The 19,903-nt window shown below is 39.7% G+C and overlaps 1 protein-coding gene across 2 annotated transcripts in view; it reads left to right on the forward strand.

Annotated features, from left to right (window-relative positions):
* The window catches only part of PTCHD4 (patched domain containing 4), an 82,803-nt gene extending 64,251 nt beyond the window's left edge, over nt 1–18,552 (forward strand). For both annotated transcript variants that reach the window (XM_040059535.2, XM_040059534.2), the window contains exon 3: nt 15,039–18,552. In XM_040059535.2, coding sequence (XP_039915469.1) covers nt 15,039–16,672 — 1,634 coding nt within the window. In that variant the 3' untranslated portion in view covers nt 16,673–18,552. The remainder of the gene's footprint in view (nt 1–15,038) is intronic.
* The last annotated feature ends 1,351 nt before the right edge of the window (nt 18,553–19,903 follow it).

Consider the following 19,903-nt stretch of genomic DNA (forward strand, 5'->3'; position numbering starts at 1 on the left):
AGATAGACAAGCGATTTGAAGGGCAAGGGGGATAATATCTGCCCTGTACATGACAAGCTGTGGGATGGTATACCAGGGTTAGAGGCATTCAGTGTTATCCAGGACCCTCAGCTTGTTGCGCTGAGATATACCAGAGACCACTTACAGAAAATCTGTCATCTTACAGAAACAAGCCAGAGTCCCCTGAGGTAACAGAAGCCAAAAGGGAAGTATCATGGAAATATCTCTAAGGAATTAAGAGGTGTTCCTTTAGGAAGCCCAGCTGAAGTGACTCTACATGAATGCCTCTACACCCAGCATCAGTAATAAAATGGAGAAATTGGAAGCCACCATGCTGTCAGAAAGCTGTGACCTAGAAGCCATTCCTGAAACTTGGTGGGATGAATCTCATGACCAGAACATGGCTATCAATGGCTAAAGGCTGCTCCGGAGAGACAGGGGAGGAAGCAGAGATGGAAGAGATGTGGGTCAGGTGGAGTCAAGATAAGTTTATTTAGGAGAATAAACTTCCAGCTCTTTGAGGAACTAGTCCATACTATCCCACAGGAAATTGTCCTTAGGGAGCAGAGCAGAGCTAGAGGATCTTTAAGGATATCTTCCACAGAGCACAAGACTTGGCAATACCCAGGAGCAAAAAATCAGGAAAGGAAGGCAGGAGACCAGCATGGCTGAGTAGGGTCAAACTAAAAGACAAGAAGAAAATGTACAGGCCGTGGAAGCAGGGACAGGTATCCTGGAAAGATTATGGGACACACTCAGTTGTGTGAGGATTGGGTGAGTGAAGACCAAGGAACACCTGGAACTGAACTTGGCTAGTGACAAAAAACCTAAGAGGATAGGCTTCTACAGGAATGTTTACTGGAAAAAGAAGGTCAAGGAAAGCATAACGCCCTGACAAAAAGTACTGCCAAACTGGTAACACCAGGCCAGAGAAAGCTGAGGGACTCAGCAACATTTCTGCCTGGGAACACAGCACAGGACTGCAGTGATCTGGTGCTAGAGCAGCAGAACTCCATGTCCATGGCTATGTGAAGCTTTCATCTTCACATTTCAAATGAAAAGATGCTTATCATTAGCATTTCATATGAAATAAAAATGTTAAATCTAAAATGAAGTTACAAACATGCAGATTATGTAACAATTTTTAGTAGGAACATTTTATGGGAACATTTTCTGTTTTCATTTCTGCTTCCCTTGAAAAAATGCATTTTAAAATCATGGAAACATAGAATGGTTTGGATTGGAAGGGACCTTAAAGATCACCTAGTTCCAACCCCCTGCCATGGACAGGGACACCTTCCACTTTCCACAGAGGGGATTTTTTACAGAACACAGATAAAACTGTTGAAAGAAAGGGAATTTTAATATTTCTTGCTGAAATATTTTTATATTTTGCCAGAGTGTTCCAATTTTTATTTAGCAATCTTTTGAGCTCATACTGTACAGTTGGAGCCTTATGAATGAAAATACCATTATACAACCATTTATCAGCTTGAGAGATATAGACCGAAACGGTACAAATTTCTGGCTCAGTCTTATAATGATAACTCATGACAATATCTAAAATCATTTTTAGTTCTTTAAAACTGAAGGGAAAGAGCAATTTGCTATGTCATCACTGGGATGAATGGGCAACATTCTCAGAAGCAATCAACTAAAATAAACTGATATATAGGTTCCTGTAGGAGGCAAGCAATCTTAAAATCTCTTTCTAAAACAAAGCATAACTTTACATCCTGTCCCACACTTAAATTGCAGTGATTTACAAATATAGTTCATTTTATATTTATTGTTATTTGCCTTTCTGAATAGATTCAGAGTACTGAAAGCACATTGCGAAGTGCTTCTCACAAAGCTTTGCTGACACAAAAGTAATAAAACTAAGCATTCCATAAGATCAGTGATTCATTGGGAACAGTCAGCACCTTGCTCCTGGCGTAGATTATAATTTTCTTTCTTCTGGGCTTCACAAACAAAATCTTCCTTTGGTAACAAACTTAGGAGGCTGCTTCTTTACATATTTTATACATCTCTCAGTTACATGTACCAAGCTGCTAAATGGGATCTGTGGTCTTGTTTTGGGTTATCTCTGCCTTACCCCCACTGCAATGACTGACAATGCAACATTTTAAAGCGTATCAAAAGCACTAAAAACTAAGGATTTGAAGTAGTTTGGTCCAGCAGTTTCCTCATTTTCCCTTTTTCTTTCACAGTACTGGGCTTCTTATTAGGGGTAATGAGACTTTTTAGGGAGGAAGGATCACAGGAGCAGTGTACCAGATGGAAAGAGAGACAGAGATCATCTCCCCAGTTCCTGTTACCACGCCGGTTTTAACGGTCAGAGAAACGAATGAATGCACACAGTAAAGACGAGTGGGAGTGATGGGCTCAAAACAGCAGAGGGTTTGGTCCTAAAGCAGTAGGGACACACTGTTGTGTCAGTCACCCCATAAAGCAAAGCAGCCCCTGGCATTCCCACCAGCTGAAAGTGCTGCCAACCAGTGAAGCCATTGCTATAAAAATGCGATAAACTGAATTAGCACACTGTGCTTCCTGTCATTTCCACAAAGAGATTAAGTTTATAGATCCCTCAAGTGTATGGATGTAGGCATGATACCTCAAAAGAATTCAGAAATTCAACATCACTGTGATTTTTTTGTACTTGCAGTGGCAGAACAGCATCACCCTTTGGCCACAGCCTTTGCTACAAAAGAGAACAGAGCCAGGGCTGTGACTTTCTATACAATATAAAATTTTCTGAGTGCTCCCTGGCATGCTTTTAATCTGTCCATGGCACTTTCCCAAATAACTCCCAGGTGCAAATTAAGGTTTGTGCATGGCCACTCTGTTCTAAAGGCTAAAGGAGTAACATACCATAGTTTACATGCTTAGATTGCACCAGCTGGCCTCTGTGACAAAAAAATTAACCCTAGAAATAATTAATTCATTAGAATGGATGCAGATTAGGAATCTCCAATGACCTCCACAGGGACATATGCTCAACAAAAGATTCATCAGAGAAAGCACTACTTCTCCAGACTCTTTGATGTGCTAGGAGCACACATGTTCAAACTATGTTCATGTTCAAAATTATTCCCATCTGAAAATACGGATTTTCAAAATAATAATGGGAAAAGGGAGGGCAGCCAGCTGACTCACTGCTCCTAGTATTCCAAGCAAAAACAACTCTCCCCAAAACAGAAGGATGTCTCATGTATTGTTTCAAGACTATAGTTTAGCCTTAAATTTTCAGGCTGAGTTTAGCCAGAATAATAATTAAGTGAAAAGCCTAATGATCCTCCCCCTGGGATGGACTGCTAAAGGTCAGGTTTCAGATACATTAATGAGCTGCTAAATGCTGCTGACTGGAAGAGGCTTTTTTGAAGTCCTGCACAAGCTAACCCACTCATGTTTTTGATGGCAACACTGGGCATATCAGATGGCGGTGGGAATTTTGCCATGAAACAAAAGCTTCTCTTGTGCTTTATTTACAACCATTTCAGCAGTTTATGAGAAGAAGCTTGAAGTTGAGGCCATGTCCTACAAAACTGAGAAAGAGCTTTTTGGTCTAATTCCATCTCGTCATGGAGTCCTCTGGTCAGTGACTTAGGGAGTGAATCAGAGCCAGGTAGGGTAGGAGTCCTTCATTGGTGACAGCCCTGACTCTTGGAAAGGCTAAAAAACAACATGGGAAGGAGTCAAGCGTTCACGGGAAGAGCAGAAATCAAGCAACATATTTCAATTAATGTCTATGAGAGTGCATGGTTTACTTCTTCTGTGTCTCGGTTCAACACCGAAGGCATGAATTTTTAAAGTAAGACATATACATTGATTGATTGATTGATTGATTGATTGATATCAGGTTTTGAGTATATAAACAGCATTAAAAATCCTGTGCTACATGAGAACAGCAAAGCTGGTCAATGCCATGGGCTTGCTGGTGGATCTTTCTGATAGTTCAAAGCTAGACAGTTTGAAGCTAGATAGATTAAAACTAGATTTCCTTCTGCCTCAATTTCCCTGCCATAAAACTGGTGTAATACCCACAACACTCTCACAGAGGTTGTGATATTCATTCATATATAGGGTGCATGAGGGAATTGATGCATGCACTGATATATCATCCCATGGCAAAATAATCAGTTTTTAATCACTGCCATGCACAGGTGCCAAGGGTAAATGGGACCTGAGACCAGGCAGTGAAAGTGGCAAGTGTTTGTATCAATTTAAATCTAGGCTTCTAAATGGTATTGCTACAATACTAAAATTAGTAAAGTAAAAAAACTTAATAGCCAGATTTAAGGGCCTGAAGAGCTTCACAACTTTACTTCATGCTTCTCATGCCTTTGAATTTTAATGGAGTCAGGCCTATGAATACAAAGGAACATAAAAGCATTCAGACTGACTCAGGCCAAAAAGTTTATCTATCTCAGCATCCTATTTCTGATAGCAACTAATGGCAAATGCTTTAAAAATGGGGATTTCAACAGGTCAAGCATCAAGCCAGACTCTCCCAAAACACTGCCCCAGGCTCCCGCTGCTTTTTGACTCATTGACTTGTGCATCCAAATATGTTGTTTCTGGCTTAAATGACCCTTTCCATGCAATTTTCCTCCATGAATGTGTGCAAGGTCTTTTAACTTGCTGAATGGTCCATATGAGTGTTACAGGGTTTTGAACCAATTTGATACAAGTATAGCTGCAAGCTGTGGAGCAGCAAGCAGAGCATCAATATGTTTTGGAGTTTTCATTTCTCAAGAAAACTGCATGAAGAAATTTAAGGATAATTATTTTATTCCGGTCAGCAGACAAGTCATTTCTTCTCTCTTTGCTTCATTTTGCTTTTAACTCCTTGTCTAATGAGAGGAACTCTTTAGGTCCAAGGGGAGGTTTTTGGCTGTGAGGAGGCGTGCTGAGCACCTTTATAACCATTTATAGCTTTTCTGAATGAATCCATGCATCTACAGCACTCTGTCACTGCTGTCTCTTAAATAGTATATAACTAACTTACACATCCTGTACTGGCAACCTGGCTAAATTTATAGGGACATGCTGGGAATATGGGAGAGGGCTGCTGCTCCCCAGGGGTGCTGCTGTGTGAGCAGCTCAGCTTGTGTTTCACAGAGCAGGGCAGCAGCCACGGTGCTGCATCGGCTCCTTGGCAGCTCTCTGTGATCTGGAGCAGCCAGACGTTGTGAGGATGTGAGGATGTGAGGATGTGAGGATGTGAGGATGTGAGGATGTGAGGATGTGAGGATGTGAGGATGTGACGATGCTTCCCAGCCTGAGCAGCCCTGCTGGTGGGACAGCCTGAGCCAGAGCCCAGGTGCTGCAGTGATCCCAATGCCGTCCCAGACTTGGTGAGGGCAGTGGAGCAGCCTTCCTCCACGCTCCTGTGCAGTGCAGGAATGGGGCTTTTTGGGAAGGGAAAGGGAGATTTAACACCTCTTTTTCAAACTGCTGAGTCAGTCCCTTTATTTCCTCCACTCCCAGCAAACAAGCAAAAGGCCAATGTCACCTCCTGCTCTGCCTTCCCATCCCTTTTCTGAAGTAAACAAATGTCAGCAACTCCTGCACTAACAACACTGTTAAAAATATTCTGTCAGCAGACGGGTTCATTCCCTTTGCTCTGAAGCTCTCTTCATTGCAGTAAAGATGTGATGCTACATCAAGATAAGCAGTCTAGCTGTAAATCTCAGTGCCCAGAGGAGGAACAGAGTCATTGTGCTCTGCACCACAGTGTCACCAACTGGAGTAATTTCCAAATAAGAATTTTTCGAGTGGAAATTTGACAGGATTTGACCTGGTAACTATCAAGGTGGAGGCTAGTCCTGCTTTACTCAGCTGGAACTTGTCCCTGGAGTAGCAACTGAAAATGAGCTACTTCAGCCATGATGCAGCACTCACTCACTTTGGTGTTTCAAACCAAATTAACTCCAGCACCAGCTCTGCAGTCACAGTGAAAGGATGATGCCCCATTAGACTTTGGAGGTTCACAAAAAATGTTCATGATCTGATTGACTACATCCCTTTCAAAGGGAGATTAATCCCCACAAAGCTTTTCTCAGGTGGTTTTCCATCTGTTCCAGCAAGGGGATGTTGTTACAATGAATAATTTCACTGGGAAAAGTGACGAATTAGCTTTTTCTCCTTATTGCTTATTATGTCTGGAATCTTAGAGTTCAGAAATTTCAGACTGGGCAGAAAAATATACCTTGTCACTGAAAGGTAAAAACTTTTCTCCTTTCACAATTTGGTCCCACCACTGATAACATTTTACACTTGCCTTGTGCATAAAACTCCAGAAATTTGTCGCACTCCCTTCAAACACTGTCTTCATTCTCTCAAACATACAGATGCCCTGGTCATTTTTGGACATTTATTCCTTCAGGCCTATTTACTTCTCTAACGATTTAACCATTTTTTCCCTTTCTTTGAAGAATCCATTATTGCTCCATCTTTGCCAGAAAGCAACAAATGACCAAGATTATTTTTGCTGGATGCCAGAATCTACACTTGACTGAAACATTTTCCTTCCTTGAGCTTCACTAGTACCTTATTCTTTTGAATGTTACTGGATTATCAAATCCAGGTGATAAAATGTTCTGACCAGTGTCACAAATCCATCCTATGCTTTTAGCATAAATGAGTATATAATAACTTCGTTTATGACTTGATCTAAATTCATTATCTTTTCTTCTATATGTCACTTAAACTCTCATCAATAAATGGCAGTTTCCATATGTGCAGTTCTTGCTTACATCGTTCATTAAAAGGTTTAAATGAGAAACAGCGAAAAGCATTTTAATTCATTGCTAAGCACAGCAGAAAACTAAGCAGGATTCCAACTTTATGTACAATTTGCAAGCCATATACATTAGCTCAAACGTAAATCTCCTTTAATGAGGTATGCAGTCTGGTTATTAATCACATCCATTGAAACATTTTCCATGTTTAGCTCTATTTCAATGCAGGGGGGGTTGCTATTTAATATTTCTGTTCCTTCGAACCACAAGAAGAGTTTCTAGGCATAAAAAATTGTAAAATTTGACCTTAAAATGAACTGTAACAAGTGAAGTTTGAATACAGAGAGGTGTCATTACAGTTCAGTTAGAAACATGTTTGTGTCTGAACTAGCAGGACTTTGGCTCATCTCCAGGGCTCATTCTGGGCTTCCACCCAGGGATGCTTGTGGGGAAGCTCTGGAAAGGTCTTTTCAATATGAAAGATCCCAAACTGGATAAGATTCAAAATCAGAGATGCCAAATTCTTGTTAGCATTAATTATTTTTAATTTGAATCAAGATCAAGATCCCACTATGGTGGTCTCTGTGTAAACAAGGATAGCAGTGTTTGCCTTGAGAACCTGCAAAATGAGAGACAGAAACCGATGAAAGAACAAGGATGTGCCAGAGGGATGTGATGTGTAAGTAAATGATCTCCATGTGATTTAGCTCAGGTCCCATAGTTGCTTGCTTATATTTGGGCTTCTGTGTGTAGTCTGGGACATTTATTTTGAAGGGGATTGGAAAGGATAGAATGAGGGGGCTGTCAAGGTCTGTGGAACAAATCACGTGAAGAGGGAACATATCAGAAAGGAGACTAAAAGAGCATGAACCACCACTTTCAACCTGTGTTTCCAACAGACTGGTGTTAATCTAATTTATAGGTTGATGTTTCTTAGGAGATTGGAAGGCAAGGGAGCAACTACAGTTGTGAGTGTTACATCCTTACACCACTTTCTTCTTGAACAGGTGTCTACAACTGCAGCTGTGGTTGAGAAGTTGGCAGAATTTCATGGGAGCAGTGTTAGGCTGATACTGAGATTTTCTCAAATGCAATTATACAGCTAACTCCAGACAGAATCAAATATTTGCCTCTCTTCCCATTGCTCCTCAGCCTCAAACAATCATGGGGTTGCTGTCTGCCAGGCTCCACCAAAATGCCCATGAGGACCCCAACGCTTTTATGTTTTTGGTCTCATTGGAAATTCCCAGAATTACTTAAAAAGACTTTCAGAAGTGCTCATGCAAGCAGGAATAAATTTAGTTACTCAGAGTACACATGAAGGAATAGTCTGTATATTTAACAGGAGTGCCCCATAATGCTCTGCTACTTTTTAAATGAGGTTCATGATGTAATGGGGATACCCCAAAACTTCGAAGCTGGAAGTATTGACATGTTCAGGCCTATGGAAAAGTGGCCATAATCTAGCAGAAATATTTTTAAGGAAATCAAAATGTCTGTAATATATAACTGACTTTGTTGATGATATCTGTGATGGATTTAAGTGCATTTTCTGTGTTTATCAGAAGTGCTAAATTCTAGCAATAATGAAATCTCTTGTGCAGCACTGGAGATTTCCCTGAGGCCCCTGTCATTAAAGATGATGGCTCAGCTGGCTGAGGTTTCATTGCACATTTCATTATTTCATTGTATATTGGTTAAATATTCTTTCTATAAAACCCAGATTTTTAAATTAGACAATTTATTATTATAGAGATCTGTTACTTAAAAGAAGAATTCTACCCTGAATACTTTTCACAAGAGAAGGGCACAGCAGGATGTAAGAGCCCTCTGTCAGCATTCTTACATAATCTGGTTAGAGAAGAAATTGTGCATGTAGTCACCTCACAGGAGAATGGACCTAGAAAGGATTTAATTTCTCTGTTTAAATGCATTTAAATATCATCAAATTCCATGTACCAAATGAAATAAAGAAGTATAGGTTTAGTGAAAACAAAATTTCTGCAGGAACTCCAGCAGGAGAACTTGACGACTGGACTTCATTTTTTTGCTGTAGTTGCTGTAAGCTCTGTGACATTCAGAACATGTAAATACTGTGATACCACTGAAAATTCCTCTGGCTCAAGGACACTCCTCCCTTTGGACAATGCTCCTCATCAGCACATCACTGCCACAGTTAGACTATCTATCCCCAAAATCTGAACCATCCCAGGCATTTCACTAGCAGAATGAGGTCTGACTTCACCTTTAGTACTGAGATTCTGGAAAAAGGGTAAACCAGTAACCACAGTGAGAGTGGTTTAGTTTCTCAGCTACCTCATCAGACCCCCTCAGTTACCACTAAAGTAGAACAACAACCAAGGCAAAACTAAATAAAAAAGAAATGGTCAACAACCCAGCTATGTGAACAATTCAATTACAATCACTTTACAAGTACCTAGAGAGATGTAAAATTAAAACCATTCTTTTCCTACCTACATTTTAGATTGGTTCGAACAAATTTTCTCTATCTTCTTCTTCTCCTTAATCAAGTTGGGAATTGCTTCACTCAGTGTTGCGGTTAGGGTCCACTTCTTAGCTGAATTTATTCTGCTGAGATTTACCTTTATGGAATGGGATCTGGATTGGGATACACATTTCCTACTGCTACCTAAAGTATGACCAAGCTTCAAATTTTCTTTGCCTTCTACATCAAAATCCCTAAGGATCTGCTGACTCTTCATAAAGAAGTGGTTTAATAATTTTTTCTATTGCTTCTTCTCTCCCTGAGATGCAAAGAGTCCTTGGTGACTGTGATTAATTTGCTTAATCTCTGTGCTACAGTTTTTAAATGTAAGTGAGGATACCAATATTAATGATACTAATATTAGTGATTTAGCAGAACAACAAATGCATACTACACTGCAGTGCTTTGAGATGTTGTTTCTCTGTTAAAAAAGTGATGATGTGAACCTAAACTCTTCAAAATGGGGCGTGTTTTCAAATCAATAAACCTGGATAAGAGAGACCAAAGAACCAGCAACCTGGTCTTGTGGACGGTGTCCCTCACCATGACATAGAGTTGGAATTAAATGGTCTTTAATGTCCATTTCAACCCAAGCCATTCTATGACTCAATGATTCTGTGCTTCAATATGCTCCTAATGATCATGGCCCCTGCTTTTAAGGGGAATTTATTAGATAAAACTAGACAAATTTTTCTGTGATCTATTAATTACCTATGAATTACCTATTCCTCAGGGGGAGGGAGGGGGTGAGGGGGGGAAGAAGAAAGAAAAAAAACGGTGTTGTCCCCCTAGATAAAATAATGTAAAGTTTCCATTAGACTCACAGTGAAGAATTATAATGTAAAAATATACTTCCTGTCCACCACTATGATTTGAAAGAAAGCTCATCCTTTGTATACATTACAAGTTACATGTGTGGCTGTTAATGAAAACTGAGTACAATACTTGAATTTCTCAGTGCAGAAATGCTGAGTAACCTGTACTATGGCACTTCTAAGACTTTTTTTTTATTTATTTGTTTGAAATATAATGTAGACACCAAGAATATGACCACATTGACTGCTATCACCTATTGCAGCAAATAATCTTCTTTATGTCTTGGTGCAAAACAAAGTGCAGAGTCATCCTGATGTTCCTTCCTAGAAAGTTTACAAAAGCTGGCAGCAGCCAGCAGCTCTCCTTCCAGCAGAGCCTCATGGCTTCAGACTGGGGTATCGGTGGCTGTTATGAGGAGTGATAAATGCAGATCAAACTCCTATCCAAAGAAGCTGACTGATTGTGGCAGAAACAACAGCTAAGTGCTGATGGACATGCTTGCTTTGGTTAAGAGAACACTGAAGACAGATTGCTTTTCATGATTAAAAAAATCTTAAGTGTCTCAAGACAGAGTAAGGTATGAAGGTACAAAAGAGACCTCAGGAATGTGAACAGAATCTCTCCCAGCACTGATAGGATGTACCCAGCACCTACACTAACATTTATTAATCTAACCTTTACACTTGCAATGAAGAAGACTTTATCTCCTCCTTAGATCGTGTGTTCTAGAGTTTACTGAAGCTCAAGAAAGAAAGAAAGAAAGAAAGAAAGAAAGAAAGAAAGAAAGCTTTGTTTTTTCTGATATCTAATTTAATGGGTTTTGGGGATATTTTTCCAAATTAAACCAATGGCTTCTTCATCTTCTCCAAGTAGAAATGAAAACTACTTGATTGTTGTCCTATTATACCTATTTTATATTGAATGTTGCTGGGTTCTCACTGGCATTCCAGTCTAGGAGGAGAAAAAAATCCAACTCACTCAATTTCTCTTTGATTTTCTTGTACTAATAATAGTTTATTGTTTGCTGGTTTTATTCTACAGCATATTCAGTCTATTTTTTTCCAATTTTTTTAAATGTCATCCACAGCAGAGGTCTGGAACTAGGTGATTTTAAAGGTTCCTTCCAAACCAAAACTTTCTGTGATTCAATAAAAGAAATCATGCCCCATTTCAAAACAGTGCTCCAGTCCTTCTGCTGCTTCTTTCCATTCTTCTTGGACCATGCCACCTACATTTATCCCCTGAGCTGATTTCTAATTGTTCAGTGATTGCTGTGGCTTAACTTTTAATTGATTTATTTCTCCATGTTGATTGAATTTAACTCAATCAAGTGGTCTTTAATCTCTCATTTCACTCTTTTTGTTTTTATCCCCTATACTCTTCCATCTTATTTTAAATATCTGCTCTTCCTTTTTTTTTTTTTTTTTTTTTTTTTTTTTTTTTTTTTTTTTTTTTGGGGGGGGGGGTGGGGGAAGAAAATGTATTATTTATTTCTATCTTCACTGCAACCTGTCTTACTTGCTCTCCTACCCTCACAAATAATGGAAAAAAAAAAATCTTTTCTCCTTTCCTTTAAAGTAGTCATAGGCCATTTCCTATCCAGTAAATAAAAAATTGCTGTACTTCATTCACGTCACATTAGTACCAGAGAAACTTGGCAGTTTAGACCCAGAGCCAAAGACCTTCTGATCATTTCTGGAGCTGCTCAGTGAACTTAACTCTACTGTCAATGCTGTTGTAGCATTGGGAATGAAGCTGAAGGAACAGAATTTTATAGAGTGACTGTTGTCTGAATCCTGAGAACTGCCAGAAAATATTCAGGAAAAATGGATTTGTATCCTTCCTGGGAGAAGGGAATAGACCTGCTTATCTGGGGAGAGCAACAGACGCTGACTGGAAAAGTTGGTATCAGAGTAATGGGAAAACCAGTCAGGCAAAGATTTCCTCTTGTGTCAACAAGGGAATTACTGCACTGTTTTCCCCAATACCTGTGTAGGTGTGATAGAACTGAAGTTACTTGTAAAAGGGGAATAAGTGGAAATTTTACTTTTGTGTAATAACAATCATAGGAGAATCAGTATCAAGTTTGATACTCAAAGAAGCTACAAATTTCAGTCTTTTCCTTAAGATAGCATTTGTTCCATTTGCAAAAAAAAGCCCTAAGTCTCAACAGAGCATTTTCATTTTGAACATTATCACAAGTTTGAGCACACACATTAGTGCATTCTCTTGCATAGTTCTTCACACATATGTTTGACAACAAAGCCCCTCTCTATTAATTATTGTGTAACTACCCCAAGGTTAAATGCACCCAGGTACTCATCACTGAGAATGTGATACAGTAACAGTTATTAATTAATAACAATAGAAACATGGCAAAGGCACAGCTGTGGGCATAAAATCACAGAAGGGCAGATAAGTGAGATTTTGGAATAAGGAGAGAAATGTCCATAATACTGTTAATTGTTGACAGAGCTGGTAGAGCATTGCTTCACCCGTTCCAGTGCTGGAGCATCTCCAGAGCGGGGAACAGAGCTGGGGAAGGGTTTGGAGAACAAGTCTGATGAGGAGCAGCTGAGAGAGTGGGGAGGGCTCAGCCTGGAGCCTCAGGGGGAACATTCTGGCTCTGCACAACTCCCTGACAGGAGGGGACAGCCAAGTGGGGGTTGGGCTCTTCTCTCAGGTAACAAGCAATAGCACCAGAGGAAATGGCCTTGAGTTGCTCCAGGAGAGGTTTAGATTATATATTAGGAAAATTTTATTCACAGAAAAGGTTGTCAATCATTGGAGAAGACTGCCTGGGGAAGTGATGGAAACACCATCCCTGAAGGCATTTAAAAGATGTGCAGATGTGGCACTGAGGGCCATGGTTTAGTGGTGGGCTTGGCAGTGCTGGGTTAATGATTGGACTTGATGACCTTAAAGATCACTTCCAACCTAAATGGTTTTGTGATGTCTGTACCAATAAATTAAGCCACGCCAGGACATGGGCTCTTGAAGTTGTGACCAGCCAGCCTGGTCCACACTGGAGGAAACAAACTCTTGCTCTAACGATATAAAAATTGCATTCAAGTCACTTGATTCTGCAGATTTACTCAGCTGGAGGAGACAATTCTTTCTGCTTGATGGCCCAGAAACGACAGTGTGCAAGACAGCTGTGTCATGAGAATTTGAACAACTCACCCTAAACTTACCAGGGAATTCAAGGTCCCTCCTGAACTGAGATGCTGGTTCATAAGAGAGCAGCATTTCCATATAGACTTTTTGCTAACTGCAAGGCTTCTGTACTACTGCATGTTTATCTTTCACTGGGGACACTGATCTGCTGTAGAGCAGGTAACATTCACAGAACCTGACAGTTTATGCTGTAATTGTCCCTGTCTATAACGGCTGTCAGGAGTCTGCTTTGGGCAACATAAACAGCTGGATGAATCCAAACAAATCTAAAGACAAACTCAACAGACCTTTCGTTGCACACACTTGATTATTTGCAATCTCCTGTTGTCATATTTCTGGGTCTAATCTGAGAAAATTTGCTTTGTGCCTGCTTTGGTTCATGCAATTCTCCTACTACAGAGAGTGAAGGCCCACAAACAGAGGCAGAAACATCTACAATCTACTCCTACTTCTTTTTCTGCTCAGTAGTGTGTCTGCTTACATTGGCCAGAATTTTCTCAGGGCTAGATCCAAAGTGTAGAGAACTTAACACTTTCTAACTCAAATTGAAATTTGTGTGTTTAATTGTTTTAATTGTTTTAATTATTATTTAAAAGCCAAACCAATGGCTTTGTTTTTTTAAATGTTAGCTTTTAATTTTATTTTTTTTATGTTGGCTTTTTAAATTTTTCCCCCAAATTGAAATTCTCTAATGGTAAAAAAAGAATGTGTATGTATGCATATATTCTTTTCAAATACGAATATGAATACACATACATGATACATAACTTCTATTTCTTATTTGTTTGTCTTCCACTAAGATCAGCTTCAACTTTACCAATCTGTCACAAAATTTAATAGCTGTAGACTTCCTAGACTGTGACTGTGACAAGTAAAATGAAAGTAAGTCTGTATTAAGTTTTAGTTTATTAAAATATCATACCCGTAAAACACTTAGAAATGGAATACAAAGTCAGAACATGTCATGGAACATTGACCACATCTGACTTTTCTGAATGTCCTCTCATATGAGCTGAGAGACCTCCTTGTCATCAGGAGAAGCTCTGGACAGCAGAAAGAGACACAGATATCATTGTAGAAAATAAACCCATATATTGTCTAGACAAGTAATGTGGACTAATGGCTTAGACAGTATTCTGCTCTCCATCATTACCACCAGCATGTCAATTTTCATAGTGTGCAAACTTGTGTGCTATCATTGAGAAGTTCCAATTTCACTCGGTAGGAAGAGAATCATGATACAAATTACCCTGGTTATTTGTGCTTGCAGCATAATTTTTCCTTTATCATGTACAAAGAACACAGGTGTCCCACTCTTGGTCACAACTACTCATTTCTCAAATAATCCCTTTAATTTATACCCTTTGGAAGAAAATGTTACTTGTATTTTTAAGTGTTTCAAGTTGAATCCCTTAATCCTTGAAAGATATATAGGATGACAAAAGGCATTTTTAGAATGAGCCCCAGACTTGAACCAAACTTCATGTTCTCCTGCATTTTCAGTCCATTTGGGAACTAATTCAATGTCCATTAAAATCAATTAGTATCTTCATTTTTTTTCTGAGCATGGAGAGTCTCAGAATATCAGGGTTGTTAGTTTAAGCACCTGCAGGTGAATGTGGTATTTAGCTTTAGACAGACATTTAAGAGTTTTCCATTTGTTTAACCAGCAACCAAAACATAACAAAATTTAGCTGACGGAATTTTTCTTAGTGCTGAAGGATAAAACACCTGGGGGATGGTTGGACCCCATATGTATATCCACACATATAAATTTTGTTTCCTCATTCCAGGTCACGGAACCAAAGGAGTGTTCGAACTTCTTTCAGGATGGCGTCGGACCAGAGAGAATCTGCCATTCAAGGACCGAGTAGCAGATGCCTACTCAGATGTCATGGTCTCCTACACGATGACAAGCTCCTTGTATTTCATAGCCTTTGGCATGGGGGCAAGCCCTTTCACCAACATCGAAGCTGTAAAAGTCTTCTGCCAGAACATGTGTGTCTCCATCCTGTTGAACTATTTCTACATCTTCTCTTTCTTTGGGTCCTGCCTGGTCTTTGCTGGCCAGCTGGAGCAGAACCGGTACCACAGCATCTTCTGCTGTAAAATCCCCTCAGCAGAGTACCTGGACAGGAAACCTGTGTGGTTCCAAACCATGATGAACGATGGCCATCAGCACACTTCCCACCATGAGACCAACCCGTACCAGCACCACTTTATCCAGCATTTCCTCCGAGAGCACTACAATGAGTGGATTACCAACATCTACGTCAAGCCATTTGTGGTGATACTGTATCTCATCTATGCCTCTTTCTCCTTTATGGGGTGCTTACAGATTAATGACGGAGCCAACATAATCAACCTTCTTGCCAGTGAGTCCCCAAGTGTCTCCTATGCCCTCATACAGCAAAAGTATTTCAGCAACTACAGCCCCGTGATAGGCTTCTACATCTATGAACCTCTGGAGTACTGGAATGGTACTGTGCAGGAAGACCTAAAAACACTCAGCCAGGGGTTCAACACTGTGTCCTGGATTGAACAGTATTACCAATACCTTCGAGTGGGTAACATCAGTGCAACCAACAAAAGTGACTTTATCAGCATCCTCCAGAGCTCCTTTCTAAAAAAGCCAGAGTTTCAGCACTTCAAAAATGACATCATTTTTTCCAAAGCTGGAGATGAGAACAACATAATTGCTTCTCGTTTGTACCTTGTGGCCAGGACTAGTGAAAACACACAGAGAGAAGCGGTGGAATTGCTGGAGAAGCTGAGGCCACTTTCTCTTATACAGAGCATCAAGTTCATTGTGTTCAACCCTACTTTTGTGTTCATGGACCACTATGGTTTATCAGTAACTATGCCTGTCCTGATTTCTGGTTTTGGCATCCTGCTGGTGTTAATACTGACCTTTTTCCTGGTTATCCACCCTCTGGGAAATTTCTGGTTAATTCTCAGCGTCACCTCAATAGAGCTGGGTGTCCTTGGCTTGATGACCTTATGGAACGTAGACATGGATTGCATTTCTATACTGTGCCTTATCTACACTTTGAATTTTGCCATAGATCACTGTGCACCCCTGCTTTATACATTTGTATTAGCTACAGAGCACACCCGAACTCAGTGTATAAAGAACTCCCTCCAAGAGCATGGGACAGCCATTTTGCAGAATGTTTCTTCCTTCCTTATAGGGTTGGTCCCCCTTCTCTTTGTGCCTTCAAACTTGACCTTCACACTGTTCAAATGCTTGCTGCTTGCCGGCAGTTGCACACTTCTGCACTGTTTTGTTATTTTGCCCGTCTTTCTAACCTTTTTCCCACCTTCCAAAAAGCACCACAAGAAAAAGAAACGGGCCAAAAGGAAGGAACGAGAAGAGATCGAATGCATAGAGATTCAGGAGAATCCTGATCATGTTACAGCGGTCTGAAAGGCTTATAAAAATATAATAGTATATTCTCTTTTTAAAAAAGTGTTGCACAGAGATGCAGGGAAAATAGAGCAAAGATCTCAGCTGCTTGTGCTGGCCAAGTCTGACAAGGCAAAGAAGATCAAGAAGGGGTATTCATGACACCTCCAGGTGCAAACTTTTTTTTAACAAAAATAATGAAAGTGAAATAATCTCAAATGTTTCCTTTGAATCTTCATTCTCCACCAGGGAAGAGTCTGTTGGCCATTAAGTGTTCCTGAGTGTCAAACTGTAGCTGTAATGGGAATTACTTAATATGTCATATGTAGGACCAAAGTTAAGGTGAAAAAAAGAGTTACCATTAAGTAAGCACTAGGGAAAAAGTCAGATTTGTTTAAAAAAAAAAATCCATGGAAGAGAACTAAACAATATTTGAAATTATAAAATGTTATAAGACCAAAAGAGATTGAAAATGCCATGGTAATTTTTTATTTTCTTGAGCAAGTTAATTAAGATGAAACCTATGCACTTGGGAAGTAAATGTTTAAAACTATCTAAGCCAAAATACTTCCCAAATTTAGTATACCTTGTATATCTGTAACACCACAATTAGAGCATTATTACAAATATGGATGGCAAAGGGATAGAGGTACTATTTATACAGAAGAAATAATCATAGCCATTTGGAAATTTAACACTTAGTTCCTTTAAATGTGACGTATCACTGTTTTCCCAGGAGGTCACAGCTGGTAGTTAATACCATACACATATTTTGGTATTTATGAATTATGAATTTCCCCTTGAATTAACAGTTCTTTCAAAACTAACCCAGTCCATTGTCACTGCAGCACTGTTTGCAGTTCCTGCAGTGTAACACTTCTGATTCCTAATTTATCGGTGTTGACATTAAATACTGAATATTAATCAAGCAGGTGCTTTAACGTAATGATGGATTACATTTCACAGGCACAATGTGACCGTGGAGCAGCTGAGTCAGCTCTGGAGCACCTGCACAGTATTATCATTATATATTTGGTCCAAGAGACCAAGGGATATGTTTGCTGGTCCCTGCAATATGCTGCAGGAAGTGGGATTTTCCCCTCCTTTAAGCAAAACAGTATTGAAAAAACTTGCCACACACGAAAAAAACACCCTGTAAAGGTTTGCATGGGGCCAGATCAACCCCTAGTTGTAAGAGGACAGATTGGTCCCCTGTGGGAAGGGGAGGGGAGGGAGAAATGTCTTTTTTACTGTTATTATTATTCCTAAATATTTGCGTGTTGATCACCTGCAACATAAAGCTTTGTTATGGCAGTCGAAATTTCACAGGAGAGTGCAGTAAATCCCCAGTTACTATGTGGCACTAGAAATTGTACTGTAAAAGACTATGAATTACTTTCTCTGCTTTGTAAACTATTCAGCTTCGTAGCCCAAGGGAAGGGATGAAAACACATCTAGCCATTTCAGTTTGCTCTCAGCCCAGTTCTGCACTGGAACTTGCCATGTCAATCTCTACTTTCAGTAATTTAAAAGGGCTTGCTTTCTACTTCCTGGGATATGGTATAGCATCACCTCCATGAGCAATGTCTTCCTGAACCTATAGTATCCATGAGGACACTATGTAAAGATATAACTATATGAAGTGTCTATGTCTACTTTGTATTACTTGTGGGTACCTTTAAAAGATAATCTGGAAGCTGTTGGCCTTCCAAAATGTGTATATGTGGCTATTTGTGGCTGATAACTCAGTCTCAAACCTGCAGAGTTTGCTGACGTGGGTGTGTACATATGTTTTACTAAAAAGCTCTCTGCAAGATGTTAATTCTTTGCTATGTGACATCTCTCACCTCTTCCTACTGTTTCATGGTTAGGGAGAGCCAGAAAAAAATCACCTGCAGTACAAAAAAAAAAAAAAAAGCCATTTGAATGCCAGTTCTAATATTCATGAGCTGCTTCAGTTTCCAAGGAATGCAATTTCACCTATTTATATTTTCTGTACTTTGCTGTTATCATTTGCCAAAAATGACCTCTGTGTTTTAGGAGTGGTCAAAGCTCTTGGTTGTTTGAGGAAACTTTTGAGTGCAACATGTCTCAGAGAGAGAGAAACTTTCTAGACTGGCAAAACTTCCAAAGTTTGAATCTAGATCTAAACTTCAGGGGTAGCTAGATCAAGGTTACTTGTTTGACCCAAAATATATAAGGGCCAGACACAGAACTGAGATCTAAATAGGTCACTAGGGTTTAGAAGCAGGGGATGTTTTAATGTTGGGTTATGCTCAGATGTGTCTCTAGTTGGGAAGTTTTTACTGACCTTGATTTGCATCTTGATGGCATTGTGCAATATCCATCCTATTTTGAATTTCAAGCTTCCCAAGCCTCTTTTCAGATTTCCTCCTCTGCCCACACAAAACCTGGATTGCTGCAGCACTGTGACCCTTGGTTATCACTACTGGGAGTGTCACCTGGGAAATTCCTGGTCTTCTCTTTTACTGCCCAGATATATCCCAGGGATGTCTGTCATGCACTGTGGTGAGGGAAATAGCACTCTCCAAAGCCATCAAAGCCAGGATTCATCTCATCTAACTTCAGATATTAGCAATATAGATATTTTTATCTGTACTTCCTTTATGGCCATAAGAGAGTGACAGACACTTCTGATCCATTTTTCAGTTGTATGTTAGAAGTAAATTAATCACATTTTTTAAAATGCAGACTTCTGTCCACGAGTGATTAAGGAAGCTCAGCAATTGGTCCAAACACAGACATCAATAATGCAGACTCATTCAGGCTTGGGAAGATTAACCCCACGTAAAATGACAAAATATCAAGAGAAAAAGATTATAAACATGCCTCCCAAGCTTCAATTTTAGGGATAAATCCCAGGAATAACTCAGCCCAAATTTTATGTTTCACTTACAAAGTTTTATGCACAACAGATTGTTTAGAAAAAATGGAATTCTCATAGCAGAGAACAGTAAGCCAAGACATGAGAAGATGTCAATATTAAAGGTGGGTTCACACAAATGAACTCAAATTTGATGAGGCGTCAAACCATCTCCTCTCAGTGTCATGCATATGCAGTAGCACTTGTATAACAGGCACCAAATATACAGATCACACACTGGGACTAGAAGGTTTTTATTTCTCTGTCGATGCAGGAGTGAAGCAGAAAACAAACCACATCTGCCATGGATATAATTTTGTTATGTTTTTCAAACAATTTCCACATCCACCAAAAAAGACAAGTGCAGC

This window comes from Hirundo rustica, chromosome 3 (assembly GCF_015227805.2).
Source record: "Hirundo rustica isolate bHirRus1 chromosome 3, bHirRus1.pri.v3, whole genome shotgun sequence".
Taxonomy (NCBI): Eukaryota; Metazoa; Chordata; class Aves; order Passeriformes; family Hirundinidae; genus Hirundo; species Hirundo rustica.